At 41.0% G+C, this 17,303-nt stretch overlaps 1 protein-coding gene across 4 annotated transcripts in view; it reads right to left on the minus strand.

Annotated features, from left to right (window-relative positions):
• Positions 1-3,738: 3,738 nt before the first annotated feature.
• USP8 (ubiquitin specific peptidase 8) overlaps positions 3,739-17,303 on the minus strand; it is a 92,657-nt gene continuing 79,092 nt past the window's right edge. For all 4 annotated transcript variants that reach the window (XM_029575703.1, XM_029575701.1, XM_029575702.1 and 1 more), the window contains exons 17-20: positions 14,681-14,917; positions 11,241-11,383; positions 8,895-9,027; positions 3,739-4,592 (exon numbers count right to left, since the gene is read on the minus strand). In XM_029575703.1, the coding sequence (XP_029431563.1) occupies positions 4,407-4,592; positions 8,895-9,027; positions 11,241-11,383; positions 14,681-14,917 (699 nt within the window). In that variant the 3' untranslated portion in view covers positions 3,739-4,406. The remainder of the gene's footprint in view (positions 4,593-8,894; positions 9,028-11,240; positions 11,384-14,680; positions 14,918-17,303) is intronic.

A 17,303-nucleotide genomic window follows, 5' to 3' on the forward strand; every position in this document is an offset into this window, starting at 1 on the left:
CCAATCCAATAGAGTGCACCCAGCCTAGCACCCAGATTTATGTACGGTAGGAGAGGTGTTCTGGATGCACTACATTATCACCCGATGCAATAAGGAGATTAGCGTGTCCATAACCCGAGCCCAAACAAATGCATAGCCAATAGTGCTCAGCACATGTAAGTTCCATGGAGATGAGGCTATTATTTATTACCCCTGATTCAGAAAAATCGCTGGGCACCTAATGGCACACTTTTTAACGTGGCAAACGTGGTGCTGGTATTAAGTCAATCTGTGAGTCAAGGGCTCAAGAGAAATTTAAAAATTCTGTCCTCTGTGGTTGCAATATTAAATCTACTGCTTGCGGTGTTTAAGAATAATGGTATAATGTAATGGCTTGATGAAAAAAAAAACAAACCACCACACTCTGGATGCACAATAGACATGCTCAGGCCGATTTTGCCCCTTGCTATTGTGAGTCCAGAATTTTGTTTTTTTCCATCAAGTCATTGCATTATAGAACCTGAACTGTTGCAATTGTAGGTACCTGATCCATTTAGGTGTTAGGGATGCACAATTCTTTCTTAGCGTGTCCTTTTTACCACAGCAGCTCATTTAAATATTTGATCAGGTGCCCAGATGACCTGGCTGTGCGTGCGTTACAAAAAACAGGCGTTCAATACTAGCGCCCATTTTAACGTGCATCTTTTTGCATCAGCCCCTCAGTGTGCCAAACCTTAAATCTGCTATAAAATCCAAGATCAATCAATCATTCTTGATGCTGCTAAATTAAAGAAATCTTCCAATACTATACTTTGGGAATTATTTTATATTATGTACTTTCATGCTTGGGCCTTTGGGGATGAGCAAATTATAAATATGAAATAATTCACCCCATGATAAGAAATATACATTTTTAACAAATCTGACCTGGCCTTGTACAGTATGCACCAACTTATCTGCTGCTTTGCATGCTGAAATGAAGCAGACAATCTCTAGCAACTCAGTGGCTGCTGAGGTAAAAAGGTTGGAGGCGAGGCATTTGTTCACAACTGGAGTCAAGATATGCCCCCCCTGAAGCAATTAGATTGCCTATTCCTGATAAGCCCCTTGCTGTTGAGCTGACAAGTTTCTTAAATCAATCTGCATATCTGTGCTATTTAAGCAGACACCTAGAACACACTGGAGAAATTACTTACCTGATAATTTCGTTTTCCTTAGTGTAGACAGATGGACTCAGGACCAATGGGTATAGTGTACTCCTGATAGCAGTTGGAGACGGATCACATTTCAATCTGACTTCAGCCCTAGTACATATACCCCTGCAGGAAGTGCAGCTCTTCAGTATTCTCCTCGAAAAGCATTGTGGATATATGAGTGACTGACTAATTTGAATAACTTGAACTGGTTGAATTGGCTATAGCTGGAGACCGCCAGTGCCCTCAACCTAGAAACGTCGACACCCGGAAGGCTAGGTGTCCTAGATGAAGGTAAGCATGGCTTACTCGCGAATCACTCGCTCCCGGGGATGTCCCCCGAGAATTCCATGAGTATCGGCAGCCTTGGGTGGGATGCTGAGTCCATCTGTCTCCACTAAGGAAAACGAAATTATCAGGTAAGTAATTTCTCCATTTCCTAGCGTGTAGCAGATGGACTCAGGACCAATGGGATGTATAAAAGCTACTCCCAAACCGGGTGGGAGGCTGCCCGTGACCCACTCAGTACTGCCCTTGCAAATGCTGTGTCTTCCCAAGCCTGAACATCCAGGCGGTAAAACCTGGAGAAGGTGTGTATGGGAGGACCATGTCGCCGCCCTGCAGATCTCGGCAGGTGACAGTGTCTTGGTTTCCGCCCAGGACACTGCCTGGGCTCTAGTAGAATGGGCCTTGACTTATAAAGGCAGTGGCTTGCCTGCTTCTACGTAGGCTGCCTTGATGACTTTTTTGATCCAGTGGGCTATGGTTGCTCGCAAGGCCGCTTCCCCCAGCTAAGGATGAATAGATGGTCCGTCTTTCGTACGGATTCCGACTTTTCCAGGTATCGGACTAGGAGCCTGCCGACGTTGAGATGGCATAGACTTCGAGCCTCTTCCGAATTCTTATGCTCATCTGGCGATGGTAGCGAGATGGTTTGGTTGAGATGAAAGTGAGACACCACTTTGGGGAGAAACGACGGAACTGTGCGTAACTGGATGGTTCCCGGGGCGAGTCTGAGGAACTGCTCTCGGCAGGACAGTGCTTGTAGCTCGGATATACGATGGGCTGAACAGACTGCCACCAGGAAGGCTGTCTTCAGTGTTAATAGTCGGAGAGACAGGCCGCAGAGAGATCTGAAGGAGATTCCTGCTAGGAAATCTAGGACTAGGTTGAGGTTCTAAAGAGGCACCGGCCACTTTAGGGGTGGTCGGATGTGCTTGACTCCTTTCAGGAAGCGGGAGACATCCGGGTGAGAGGCTATGCTGCCACTCTCGGTTCCGTAGCATGACAATGCAGCCACCTGTACCTTGATGGAGTTGAGGGACAATCCCTTCTGTAGGCCGTTTTGCAGGAATTTAAAAAAAAAAAAAAAAAAAAAAAAATCGCAGGAATTTTGACCGAGCGTGGTGTGGTCCTCACACCAAGCTTCGAATACTCTCCAAATCCTTATGATTGTTAGGGATGTGGAGAACTTGCGTGCTCGGAGTAGGGTGTCAATTACTGCCCCCAAGTATCCGCTTCTCCTTAGGCAAGTCCTCTCAATGGCCAGACTATAAGAGAGAATTGAACTGGATCCTCGTGGAGGATCGGTCCCTGTTGGAGCAGGTCTCTGTGTGGAGGTAGCGGCAGGGGGTTCCCTGTCAGCAGTCTTCGCATGTCTGCATACCATGGTCTTCTTGGCCAGTCTGGGGCCACTAGAAGTACTGGTCCCCTGTGGTGTTCTATCTTATGGATGATCGCGCCCAATAGGGGCCACTGTGGGAAGGCATATAAAAGAGTCTCCTGTGGCCAGGTCTGTACCAGGGTATCAATTCCCTGGGACTGGGGTTCCCGCCTGCAGCTGAAGAAACTGGGTACTTGGACCGGTTTGCCAGAAGGTCCATGGTTGGTGTTCCCCAACGGTTTACTATCAATTGGAATGCTGTGGTCGACAGCTTCCATTCTCCTTGATCTAGGCTTTCTCTGCTGAGGTAGTCCGCCGAAGATAGCTAAAATCTAAATCTCTGCTTGGTAAAGCTCCGCCTGCCGGATCTGATTGACAGATCCCATGACAGTATGGCTAATTCATCCTGCTATCGACGGGAAATAGCCCTGGCAGGTATGTGCATAAAATTATGCCCAGAACACAACTGAGCACATACTTTTAAGTGCATAGTAAATAGACATTCCGGGGGGCAGAGGAGGGGGCGGTATGGAGATGGGTATACTATGCATGAAAATCCACAGGCACAAAAAGTTATACCTGCTCTTCAGTGTAACTTTCTGCATGTACACTGTGGAGAGTTCTGCACACGCCTACGAGTTGTCAAAGTGGATTTATGCGCATAAATCTGCTTTGAAAATTCTGGATAGTCAGTGGGTAAAAATACCTGCAGACTTTAGCCTGTATGTGTGTTTGAAAATTACTTTAAAACAAAAGCGGCTAGTTTTGGGTAGTTTTTAAGGTAACTGAGTTTAATGGTATAAGTTTAAAAAATTGAATTAGGATTTCACAGGTGGCAAAAAACATTAACCTGGACATCTCTGCCCAGCATTTGAATTACAAAATAAAGTACTAACAAGAAAAAGCAATCTGATAAAATTTATTCTGAAGAAAATTGAGTGCACAAGTTTTGCAAAAGACCAACAGAAAAATACAGCTCTGCTTGACATAAGGAATTCAGCACTGCAGGTTTTCTTAGCATGAACTGTTAAATGAAAGCAACCTGTTGAGCTATAATAGATTATCTCACAAAAAGAGCACTGTTTTGATATATACATACTTTTAGTGTGCAATTAGGCAATCAGTATGTACATTCCTACCTGTTTATATTATTTTAGAATATTCACAGTAGTATCAAGCCTAAGGTTATAAAGGTGAAAAGGCCATAACAGTAGACTAGAAAATCAACATATAATCATGAATTTCAGGAAATGTAGATCAGGACATTCTACTTGTTGATACACATCAAAAGATGAGGCTATAATTTAATGCTGGAGCATAGAGAATTGAGAAACATTAGTAAATACTGGATATGCTTTCTTAAATATATATTTCAGTTACAGTGTTCTTGGTCCGTTTACACCCTTAAAATGTCACTGAACTGAAATACACTACTGCAGAGAAACTGCAGCAACTATGTTAAGTAGTTTCTCTATGTAGCCATACAGCTGTAACATCTTGCATATTCACTATGCATTTGCAGTCTCTGTTCAGCATTTATGACGTAACCAGTTTTCTAACCAAGGGTGTTTTTATGTGGCTATATGAGCAGCTCGCAGTTCAAAAGATGTGTAAAAGAGAATATATGCAGCTGAAGACTTCACAGATGACGTTGAAATTTCAGACACGTCCTGATCGTCAAACTTAAACCATCTTTGCTTTGCAGCATTCCTCCCATAGGCTGTGTAGTGTCCTCCATCCAACCCTCCATAATGATTCTGTGTAAGAGAAATTAAACTGGTCAGCAAATTCATCAAGAAACTAGAGTATGCTTTCCTGAAAAGTCACTCCCCTTATTTGATTCCAAATCAGATATAAATTAAAAGCCTTCAAAAGGCTCTCTCTTGCCTCCCACCTACAAACAAAATACTGCAGAAACAGAAAACTGCAGTTGATGAACATGGATCCTGTCCCCAGTCGATTCAGAGATATTCTTTGCCTGTAAGAGCAAAGCTGATCTCTTCTTTCACAGACACACATTACTTCGGCAGTCAGTCAGTCTGAGAAACAAAGTCCCACCTAGGTCTCAGTACCTCTACATTTTCAATGACCTGCTACCCACTTGGTGCACTTCTGTCAAAGTATCAGCTAATTCCGTGCCCAAAGGAGCTTGCAAATTACAGAGTAATAGGTTTTTTCCTACCACTTCCATTAGCTCATTTTCTCGTATATACCATCATTTTTCCATGCCATTTTATCACTGTTTAACTTCAGCGCTCTGTTCCCTATAAGCAGCATACCAAATGCTACTCATGCTGTTCACATGAAACAAGACAATTTCTTACAAGACTGTTGTATTTGAGGATGGAAGGTAGGTCCCTGTGGGTAGTTGGCTCCACCATTTGAGAGTGTGCATGAGGGGATGTGAGATTGGTATCTTGCATGACAATGGTTGGGGGATGTTGATGCCAATGGTGTTTTAGATGTCACTGTAAATTTCTCATGTGCAGCAATGCAAAAGTAGTTACAAGAACTGTGGCTGCCATGTGACCAAATATTTCCATATATCTTCTTATGCAGATACTGATATCTCTCATTGTGAAGTGAACTTAATTGTATTAGCTTGTTTATTCTTTGAACAGGAAGAAAGGCTTTCCTGTGCTTGAGGATCCAATCACACTTTTCTTTTTTTTAATTTAACTTTTATTACTTTTAACATCTTAACATGGTCAAATTTTACAGAAATGAAAATCATCATCAATATAGCATAATTTTAAAGTACAAACTATTGTTCTGTAATTTTATTAACCATGTGTATCATAGGAAAAGAGAGTCCAAAATAAGGGTAACAACAGTCAAATGAAGCAGTTCAAAAAGAAAAAAAAAATACCATTAATTAAATGCACTGTTTCACCATGGAGTTTCTAGGAATGGGAATCCAAATAGGATCTGAGTTGTTCCGGTAGATTAAACAAATATTTGGATTCCTGATGTATAATCAAACAGTGGCAGGGGAACCTTAAAATAAATCTTGCCCCTCTATCAATAACTTCTTGTCTCATGGACATAAATTTCTCTCTTCTCAATTGTGAAGAGCGAGCTATATCAGGAAATATCCTGATATATTGGCCATAAAATGTATATTCTTATATCTAAAAAACATTCTTAGTACAGAATCCCTTTCTGTCTGGAAAGCAAACTGCACTATTAAAATAGCTCTATTTTCTATGGTCATTTCAAATGAACTCTCCAAGAACTGAGTAAGATTCAAATTTAAATCAACATCAGGCTGAATTCCTTGACCTTGCCTTTCTGTTTGCTGTGATTGGGGAACATAATACATGTTTGAGATAGTGGGTAAAGCATTCTCTGAAAATTTTAATATATTGATTAGATAGCTTTTAAACAGATCCATTGGAGGTGCCAATTTAGTCTTGGGAAAATTTAATATTCTAAGATTAAGATTCCTAGTTTGATTTTCCAACATTTCCAATTTATCTGCTTGCATTTTTTCTGATCTTAATAAATTGACTTGAACTTTTTCCAACTCAACAATTTTCCCTTCTAGTACATTTGTCATTTTATCTAATTCTTCTATTTTGCTTTGTATTTCCACATTCTTATTCAAAACATTATGAACCTTGGATGTTAATTTGCTTATTGATGTTTGCATAAACAATATCATTGTCCCAATCTCTTCTAAAGTAAACTTTTGAGGTCTTGTATTTGAAATTCCACTTATTGTTCCCATTTGGGTCTCCACCTTTCCTTCCTCCATTGGAGCCTTCTTAATATCATCCTTAAGTATGGGGGACATCATTTTTGGTTCCTGGGGCCCTGTATTCCAGGGATCACCGGGGAGCAGGATAAACTTTCTGTTCCCCTCTGGTCACCTAATGGAATGTACGTAGTTTTTTTTTTTTTTATCAAGGACTCCTCGTTAGGAGTCACATTCTCTCCCATACCGGATGGAGGCGCAGGTGTAGCTGGAGCACCAGGGCTTAATGATATTCCATTTGTCTGGAGGCTCAGCTCCTGCTCCTGGCCGAATCCTCCCACGACCCCAGCTGGTGCTAAAGATGGTGTTAATGCGAAACAATCCTCTATCCGGGCTTGATACGAATCCACTTTTGGTGTAGATGAAGAAGCTTTAACTTTAGCTTTCCTCTTTGTATGGGGCATCCCAGAGAGGAAATATATAATTTAGTGGACAACAAGCAAAGTTAAAATTATTGTATAGTACTCACGGGAGAGTTATGTCCGCAATTATCAGTGCAGTATTGTCTACCGTTGTTGTTAACCAATGGACTCCTGGCAGCTGGTTCCCCAATCAATTCAGATCACTTCCGGGCAAAGCCGGGTGCCCCCCCTTGGGCGCACGCGGCTTAGGCGTTGCGCCGCAAGGACGCCGATTTTGTAATGCCCTCCGGCTCCTCCCCTCTAGTCAGGGATCGCGGGAAAATTCAATTCAAAGGCAAAAGTCCTGCAGGACAAAGAACTTGTCCAGTCTCCTGGGTTGTGAGTGTAGCCAGCTGCCCAATCACACTCTTATGAACGCCAGGTGATGGAGATGGTGTTAGATGGGAATTGTTGTAGTTGAGGACAAACTCTGGTGAGAGAAGTGTGAGAACTGTGAATGTTGCACATATTTTGGATTCTAAGGATATGCTCCATATTAGCCAATCAGCTAAGGATGGAAAAACTGATATGTTCTTTTTCTGTATATAGGGGGCTACCACTGCTAGACATTTTATGGATACCCTTGGGAGTACCAAAAGGCCAAATGGGAGAACTTTGCACTGAAACTGTTTGTCGTTTAGTGGGAATATGAGATATTTCCTGTGGCTTGGCTGGAAAGGATTATGCATGCATGCATCTTTGAGATCCAATGTGGTTAGCCAATTATTAATTTCTAAATGAGGAAGAATTATAGCAAGAGCATTCATTTTGCATTTTCCTCTTGAGATAAGTGTTTAGTTGTCGTAAGTCCCGGACAGGACAAAATCACCTGGATTTCTTGGGTATTAGAAAGTATCTTGAGTAAAATCCCTTGCTCCTCTCTGCTCCTGAAACTGGTACTATGGTATATGCCAACAGCAGAGAGGTCAGCATTTATTTTAGTATGGGCAACTGTCCCCTGGCAATCCAATGTAGAGTGGGAAAACATTAAGCAGAAGGGTCTGGAAGTTTAATCTGTACACCCTGAAAATAATGTTTAGGACCAAATGGTCCCTGGTGGTGACAGACAAATTGCAGCCTTCTCCCCACTGGAAGGTATTTGGTTGAAAAGGATTGCTTGTAGTCAAACATGAAGTATTGGTTTTTGGGTTCATTGCTGAGCAGATTTTAATTCAGGCCTTTCTTTATTACACGGTCTGTTTTTGAAACTGCTGTTGATGTAAAGGTTGAAGGGTTTGAAACCACAATCTCTGGTATGAGTCTCTGGTACAAAAATAGTAGAATTGCTTTCTGTAGGACTGAGGCTGGCATCTCTCCCATGCCAGTCTTCAGCAGAGTTGCTTACCTGTAACAGGTGTTCTCCGAGGACAGCAGGATGGTATTCCCTCACATATGGGTGACATCAGATGGAGACCCAATGTGGAAAACTTATGTCAAAGTTCCTAGAACTTTGACTAGGCAAACTGAGCACGCCCAGCATGCCCTATACCACGCGTCCACATGTGGTCCCTCTCCAGTCTTAAACACAGAATTAATTAAAATAAAAATAGGAGAAACCCAACTCCGCAGGGTGGCGGGCGGGTTTTGTGAGGACTAACATCGTGCTGTCCTTGGAGAACACCTGTTACAGGTAAAGCAACTCTGCTTTCTCACACGACGAGCAGGCTGGTAGTCCTCACACGAGTGAATCCCTAGCTACAGTCTGCAGGAAGGCATATTGCTCACAGGGATAGGGGGACTGTCTTAGGCTGCAGCTTCTTAGTGCTTCCCATTAAATCAGCAGCTGACGGCAATGTTACTGCAACATTTCCGACTAAGACAATTTTTGAGAGAGTTTGACATGAAACACAATATAGAAAATAGCTCCAGACTTATCAGTTGAGTTCTTTAAGATTACTTACTGATACTGCAAATAAGTTGTATCGCTTAAGGTTATTCTTTGGGCCAATAACATACTGTGACAAGTCAAGAGATTCCAATGGAAAATCCACATATGTTTGAAGCTTCTGTTTCCACCTTCCTTCATAAGAAAATCTACAAAAAAGTACAGAATGAATTAGCAACATGTTAATTTCGTTTGATGATCCCCCATGTACAGTTCAAGGCACACCTCTGAGGGATATCGGAAATCACCTCAGGAATTCTCAACTGGGGGAGGGATCCTTCGGTATCACCGCAGGAGAGCGGGGCTCGATCTTCTTTAAGGTAAATTTTGTCTTCTTGCAGTAATTTTCCTAACACTGTGCTAGTGTGTGGGATAGTGTCCGCATCTGCTAGGAGATGGAGAGTTACTGAGCAGGGGGATATCTAGGAGGACATCAGCTTTGAAATCTGACTGTCTCCCATCTGCTAGCAGAGGAACACATAACCCACTGGTCCTGAGTCCATCTGGCTACACGCTAGGAATTTGTAATTATCAAAAAAGAAAACCAGCAATGAACTTTTCAACTTCTTGTGAGCTTGGGCAAGTCACTTCATCTTCAACTGCCTCAGGCACCAGCTTAATTGTAAGCCCTCTGGGGATAAGGAAATACCTACAAGTAGCTTACCCCACCCATAATTTCATCAGTTAGGTCCTAAGTCCTGGTTCCTGTCAGCATGAAACAAAGTAGATGCATTGTACCAATAAAACAGAACACAGAAGCAGCGGAGCAAACTAATAGTATGGCAAGAAACATAAGAACATAAGAATTGCCTTGCTGGGTTAGACCAAGGTCCATAGAGTCCAGCATCCTGTCTCTTAAGATACAAGAACCTGGCCGATCTCATAAAGTAGATTTAATTCTTGTTACTCACTCCCAGGAATAGCGATAACCTTTTTAATTTACCTGGCTAATAATGCATTATGAACTTTTCCAAACCTCTTTAAACTCCACTATACTAGTTGCCTTGATCATGTCCCCTTTTATTTACCCATAATCACTCTACTCGTGATTTTATAAGCTTCTATCATGTCCCCTCTCTGCTGTCTTTTCCAAGCTGAAGAGCTCTAGCCTGAGTAGCCTCTTATCATAGGAGAAATGTTCCATCTCCTTTTATCATAATTTTTGTCACTCTCTACTGCACTTTTTCCAGTTCTGCTACGTCTTTCTTGAAATGGGGTGACGAGAACGGCACACAATGCTCAAGGTGCAGTCGCACGATGGTGCAATTCAGAGGCAATATATTTTCCATTTTATTCTCTCTTCCTTTTTGGATCATTTCTAATATTCTATTTGTTTTGATCACTGCTGCACACTGAGGCAGGGATTTCAACGCACTGTCCACAAGGACTCCAAAGGTCCTGTTCCTGTGTGGTGATTCCCAATATAGAACCCAGCACTGTGTACCCATAGCCAGGATTATTTTTCCCTATGTGCATCACTTTCCACTCTTCCACATTAAATTTTATCTGTCATTCAATTGCCCAGGATCCTAGTCTCACAAGGTCCTTCTGCAGTTCCTCACAATTGACTGCCATTTTAACAAAATTTAAATAATTTTGTGTCATCTGCAAATCTATCACTTCACTTGTCGTTCCCTTTTCCAGATCATTTATGAATTTTAACTAACACAGGCCGATACCAATCCCTGTGGTATTCCACTAACAACCTTTCTCCATTTGGAAAACTGACCATTTAGGCCTACCCTCTATTTCCGGTCTTAACCAGTTACCAATCCACATCAGAACACTGCCTCCTATCCCATGACTTTGTAATTTTCTGAGGATTCTCTCATGGAGCACTTTGTCAAATGCAGTTTGAAAATCCAAATACACTATGTCAACTGGCTCACCTTTATTTATACCTTCAAAAAAAATAAAAATAAAATCTAAACTTCTTTTCAAAACCATGTTGACTCTTCCTCCATTAAGTCATGACTATGGATATGGCCAGTGATTTTGTTTATAAGAATGGCAGCTTGCCTAGTCTAGTCTCATGTATGGCTCCATGGGAAGAGGGGATTGGCACTTCAGAACTGGCAGAGCCCTTCCTGTGCAGGCTATGGAGGCCATTCTTCATGATGCCTTTTATAGCCTGATGAATATGGTACAGGAGATCCTCTGAATGGAACACATTTGCAGAGCTCCTCTGGATTTAACTGTACTAAAAGTTGTGTTAAGAACATAAGAACATGCCATACTGGGTCAGACCAAGGGTCCATCAAGCCCAGCATCCTGTTTCCAACAGTGGCCAATCCAGGCCACAAGAACCTGGCAAGTACCCAAAAACTAAGTCTATTCCATGTTAGATTGAAATTTGTCTTACCGTTTCAAGTGCACCAAAAGAACAGGTGGGAGTTTCCAAATTTCTATTTTTTTCAATGAATCTCTTCGAGTTTTACAATGACTGCAATAAAATCTATTGTTATCTGTAAGTTTTTCTTCTTTGGAAAATAACTTAAGGCAATCCTAGAAAACAAATACATTATTAAGTTTTGAAGCTCTGAAAGGTATATTAGTTCTACATTTTTAGTAGTTTCATTTCAAAGTTAAGCTTAAAATTCATCAAGTTATATAAAATACTACACAGGTCATAGATTTATGAGAGCAAATGCATTTCAATTGTTATAAATTGTACCCTATCCACCACGAGTATGTGAAAATCATAGCATAAAAAATGAAGTACAATGTTATCTCTGAAATAGTAAATTTAAAGAGAGAATGTGCTAAGTTCTGCCATATAGGATATCTCAATTTCTTTTCTGAATCTAGATTCTGCTCTTTGGCTAGCCAGGGTTAAAAGTCCCCAGTGAGAGGGAGTGTGTCACTGCACTATGACATCTAGGGGTCATTCTTGGAGTACTTGGGTGGTCTCTGGCCCCTAGCAATGAACAATTGTTACAAAGGCTGAGCTAAAGCACACTGGCAAAAGAAAGGAGACTGCTTAATCTGATGGTGCACCAGAAAAGCTGCAGTTATGTGGTTTAAAAACAAATTAAGCATATGCTAATTATTTAAATGAGGGGAATAATGAACATCTAAGTTCATATCTCCTATTAACAAATGTTTTGACCTTATCACAGTCACATGGTAGTGAGGAAGTTAATGATACTAGATTTGGGGGGGGGAGGGGGGGAAAGGAGGGGGAGAAAAGCTAGTGTGCCAACCCTACATCACAGGTTGGCATGCCAGCCTCTTCAGAAAACTCCCTTCCCACAACAAACGCTGCCTAGACTCTGTTCATCCAACCATCACATAGCTTCTGTGCCTCTCCGCAAGCAGGCGAGGTGCTGATCTCTTGCTGGCTTGCTCATTCCTGTCAAAATGGTGCCAACTGCCATCTAACACTGACTGCACGTATGGTCAAAGTGTGAAACAGTGGCACCATTTTGAAAGTGATGGGCAATCCAGCAAGAGACAGGTACCTTCCCCCTCCTACAAGGGTGTAGGGGGAAGCAGTTTGGGAAGGTTGAGGGAGGAGGGCAGTTCCAGAGGGCCTGGTTAGAGAGAGCCCAATTTTGTGTTGTGAAGTTTAAAGCGATGGGTGGGCCAGAGCAGGGCTGCAATGAAAACTGAAAGCTACAATGTACACAATTGCCCTGCTTCAGGACAAAAATGGCAAAATCATATAAAAGGCATTTGCTAAATACTGTAGGACACAGAGAGAACACATAAGTAAGGCACTTTCACACATCTGGTGTCTATTACAACTAATATTTTTTAATTGTTTTTAATATATTAAACTTACAACTCTTCAAAGTCACATAATCAAAATCATTTTTCTCTGTCTCTCACCCAGCTCCCAGTCCTAGGGGCTGATGTAAAATCGGGTGCTGAGCTCAGCATGCTGCTAAATGCACGTTTTGGATGCGCTAGACGTATGATGATGCAATATGGGATAACTGCGTCCAAAACACGCGTCCATACCGGTGCGTAGCTAACAGCACTCATCAAATGCAAATGCCATGTTGATGAGAAATTAGTTAGTACTCCCCCCCCCCCCCCCCCCCCGATGTAAAATAAATAAATAAATGTGCACCCGACGCGCACATTTTAACCCTCAAAAATTAACACCTGCTCTGGGCTGGCATTAAGTTTTGAGGCACCCCAAGCTAGGCTCAGAAAAGCAAAAAATATAGCTTTTCTGTGGTCCCTCCTAGGCTCAGAAAAGCAAAAAATATAGCTTTTCTGTGGTCCCTCCTACTTAATATCATTGCGATGCTAAGCAGGAGGAGTCAGAGCAAAGAAAAGGTAACCCGAGGGAGAATGATGTTAACAGAGAAAACAAAGTGATCCAGTTTGTTAGATGCTTCTCTCTTTCATGACTGCCATTTGAGAATTAGCCCATATAACTTGTCTAACACCTTGCCTTTTCACAAGGAACTTCACTTCAGTCCCTAAGCCCCAGGAAGCTGGAACTGTGCAGAGCGGAAGGAAAGTTACCAGCTCAGTGGTCCTGGCAGAAGTGGCGAGACAAAACCAATTAAATGGCAGACAAACCCAAAGACTAAAACCCAAACAGACAAAACCACGATGAAAAGCTGTACCTGCTGCAGCTGATTATTATTATTATTTTTTTAATTGAAATCGTATTAGAAAGCACTGCTTGGAAAACAATACAAAAATCCACTCCATCAATTCAAACCTGTCACCCCTCTTGTACTCTTATCCATCCTAAAAAATATCGATATCATCTGAGGCCCAAAGACAGAACATATTACACAGGTAGAAGACTAAGACTCATGAGTGTTTTCCTTATCTGTATTTCCCCACCCCGAGGCATTACTGCACATCCTCACAGATCTCACAGGCCAGCAATTTAGCACTTCTTTTCCCATACATACATATCGGTGCCATAATTTCTCAAGCGGAAACAGCTTCCTAAATTTGATTGCAGTGAGCCAATTTAAATAATAAATCCGGGCTAAGCACTGAATAACTCTGAAGATGTTGAACCGAAGGCCACTTCCTATCTAGCAGCCCAGATTATGTGAAGAGTCAATGGGACCATCTCAGACTCATGTTCAAAATTGGGTATATTCAAAAAGAACAAGACACGGGATCTGTAGAAAAAGAGTTGTCCCCACAATCTCACCCATCATCCCAGAATCCAGCTATCACAGAACAGGCCCACCACGTATGTAAAAAGGTGCCTACCCAACCACAGTTTTGCCAACAGGACTCATCCAAGGTGGGGGACAACAAATATTATCTGGTAGGTGTGAGATACCATCGGTATAGCATTTTTTACTGTTTTCTACTATTGACGCTGAGAAGCACTTTTAAACAAATGCAAAACATAAATCCCATCTCCGTTCACCCAACTCACAATACAAATCTTTCTCCCAACCCAAAATATGTGGATAGGACAGTTTAAGTTCTTTATTTAAAAGGCTATATGTTCCAGAAATCCCCTTAGTGACCAGATGATTATTTTCACACATGGTAGATGTGAAGCAAGTTTGGAACAGCAGTGGTTCTTTGAGTTTGTGTGGTTGTTGGAAACTGACCTTCACTTTGGTGGTCCATGGCACACATTTTTTTCACACTGATGATGGTACATATGCACTAATGACTCTACACCCCCTAATTAGATATGGGGGGGGGGGGGGGAGGGGAGAGGATTAAAACTTAGGGTTAGGTGGAAGATTTAGCAAAGCTCCATTAGGAATGGGTACTGATTCAGCTGGAAGCCCAAATGAGCAGGAGAAATTTGCTAGGGCAAAACAGAAAACAGAAAGTAATTTCTCATCTAAATTATCTTACCTGCAGTGAATATTTGCTTGTAGATGCAAGTGGCAAAGACAAATACATGAAAGCCTCAAAAGTTCTGGATTTTTTATGACATGAAAGACACTGCACTGTGGATTTGAATTGGCCTTGGAAAAGTGCTACAATGATGGACTCATTGAGCTGTTTGTGTTTAAGCCAGGCCTGCTCTGCTGCTTTGAAATCATCGGCGATCTCATTGTCTTCTTCCTTGTACCTCTTCCTGTTATCGGCCTAGAAATTATTAAAATGTTTTATGGCAATCACAAAGTTAAGATTAATGAACGTTTATGAACAAGTAAAAAAGTGAATACACGCACACAAACATTTCCAGAGAACGTTTACAAAAGCACATACTAAACAGAAAAATGTTATCATTACCAACCCACTGCTCCTACTTGGCTCCAGCGAGTCAAAGAGCCGTCGGTGCTCCTCTACACACTACTAGAAAATTATTTTAATTTTGGAACTAAAACCTACACTAAAATCCAGACACAGCACAGAAACAAAATGCACAAAGCTTGTATTCCAACTTGAATAAATGAAAGTCAATGAAGAAACACACAAACTATGTCATCACCAGCCATGCAAGTTTGTTTTATAGCAATACAAGCTGTCAACTTTAATGCCTCCCAGCATGCAACCCACATCTAAAGCTTCCAAGAAAACAGCATTTTTGGGCCCCTTTTCCAGGCTGATGTTCTTTATTAAGTAAAACGTTACAAGCCAAACATGTGTCTTACTTCAGTCTTTCACCTAGTTTTATTCGATGCCTTGGAAATGTCCGAATGGCTCCCTCTCTACTATTTTAGGCTGATCACTGCATAGGTCTAACGTTTTTTGGTTTAAATTTCCTGTAAACCTTTCAATTACTTGCAGCTTAATTGTGTCTTGCAAAAAAAATGCTGCATATGTTTGTTTCTTATTTATTTCTAGTGTAATATAAAGTATTTTTGAGTTTAGCTGAAATATGCGTTGTTCTGGCATTCCACAGAAAATAATTGAGTTTTTGGTCAACTATTGCCAACTGTTACATCTTTTACTGTTTATTACCCATTCCTCCTATTCTAATTCCTTGCTTGAAGTTATATATCCTGGATTTCCTATGTCAACTGTAGAACCAGCCACCAATGTAATTTATCTCAACTGCATTTTGTCTGTTTTACTTTTAATTATTGTAATATGCCTTGAGGCCATTCTTCATAAAGGCGAAATATCAAAAGTCTATAAATAAACAAGGACAGATTCATATCTATAGGCTCCATACTGGCTAAATATGAAGATTTTTCTGGTATATGAAACCTCAATGGGGGCAATTTCAACAGCCCTGTGTTGCTGCAAAATATGTGAGCACTTTTGTATTCGCAGATCTTGTAGCCAATTTTTAGATGGAAGCAAGGCAGATAATTTGTGCCTTCTAAAAGTCTTCACATCCTCGTACACTTGTCACATTCTGCTGTCTAAAAAAATACAAATCATAATGCAGTATTGTAGGACTTTGTTTCAATGATCTACACAACATGCTCTACACTTTCATAGTGAAAGGATAATTACTGAAATATTCCAAAAGGAATTAAGAATAAAAAAAACGAGGATAACTTTCAAACAAATGGACATTATAGTGCATAGTTTTACCATAGCATTTTATAACCTGTATGTATAATATACGTGCGTTTAATATGCATATCTTTACCCTTTGACATACATCCGTATGAAGGCTTACACACAAATACATGCAATGCATTGAAACGTATATGAATGCACTGAACGTGCATACTTTTCCTACCTACTTTAAAAATATATGCGCATATATTTTACATGCAAAAGTAAAGTAGGACTTACTTGTATATATCGGGATTTATGCACATAAGTCTACCTATTTTAAAACGTGCACGCATCAAGGAAATTATCAATTTTACCAATTAGTCCACCAGTTCGCCCAGTCCTTCTCCAGGTCATTGAGACTCTATTGGTTCTTTAGCCTGAACTCTCCCCAGCCAATAGTATACAATAAACGTTTAATATCATTTACACAAGATCATTAGCATGTGCACAAATACACGAGTATCTTTTAAAATAGCAACTTACGCATGTAACTGCTGGCCCCGCCCCGGAACGTACCTAGATCTTCCTTTTATTTACGCATGGAAGTGAATATACATGCACATTTTCTACTTTTATAAAATAGGGAATATGAGCATAGACGCTACTTGCGTGTGTAGGCTAATTTTTAATCACACATTTTTGAAAATCTACCTGCAAGTCTTGACTGCATGTCTTTGCACCTTTCTCAGCACAAACCCAAATTAGCTCCAATTCAAAAACCTGCCTAAAGGAACATGTCGGCAGAAAAAGACCATATGGCCCAACCAATTAATTTAGCATCACTTCCTTAGAGATCCCCCGTATTTATCCCATGCTTTCTTGAATTAAAAATACTGTTTTTCTCTTACCACTGGAAGGCTGTTCCACATATCCAACCACCCTCGCTGTAAAGAAATTTTTCCTAAGATTACTCCTAAATCTACCCCCTTTCACCCTCATCTCAAAACCCCTCATTCTAGAGCCTTCTTTCCATTGAAAAAGGACCTTCGGTGCATGGAAACCTTTGAGATATTTG

Source organism: Rhinatrema bivittatum, chromosome 13 (assembly GCF_901001135.1).
Source record: "Rhinatrema bivittatum chromosome 13, aRhiBiv1.1, whole genome shotgun sequence".
In the NCBI taxonomy this organism is placed as follows: Eukaryota; Metazoa; Chordata; class Amphibia; order Gymnophiona; family Rhinatrematidae; genus Rhinatrema; species Rhinatrema bivittatum.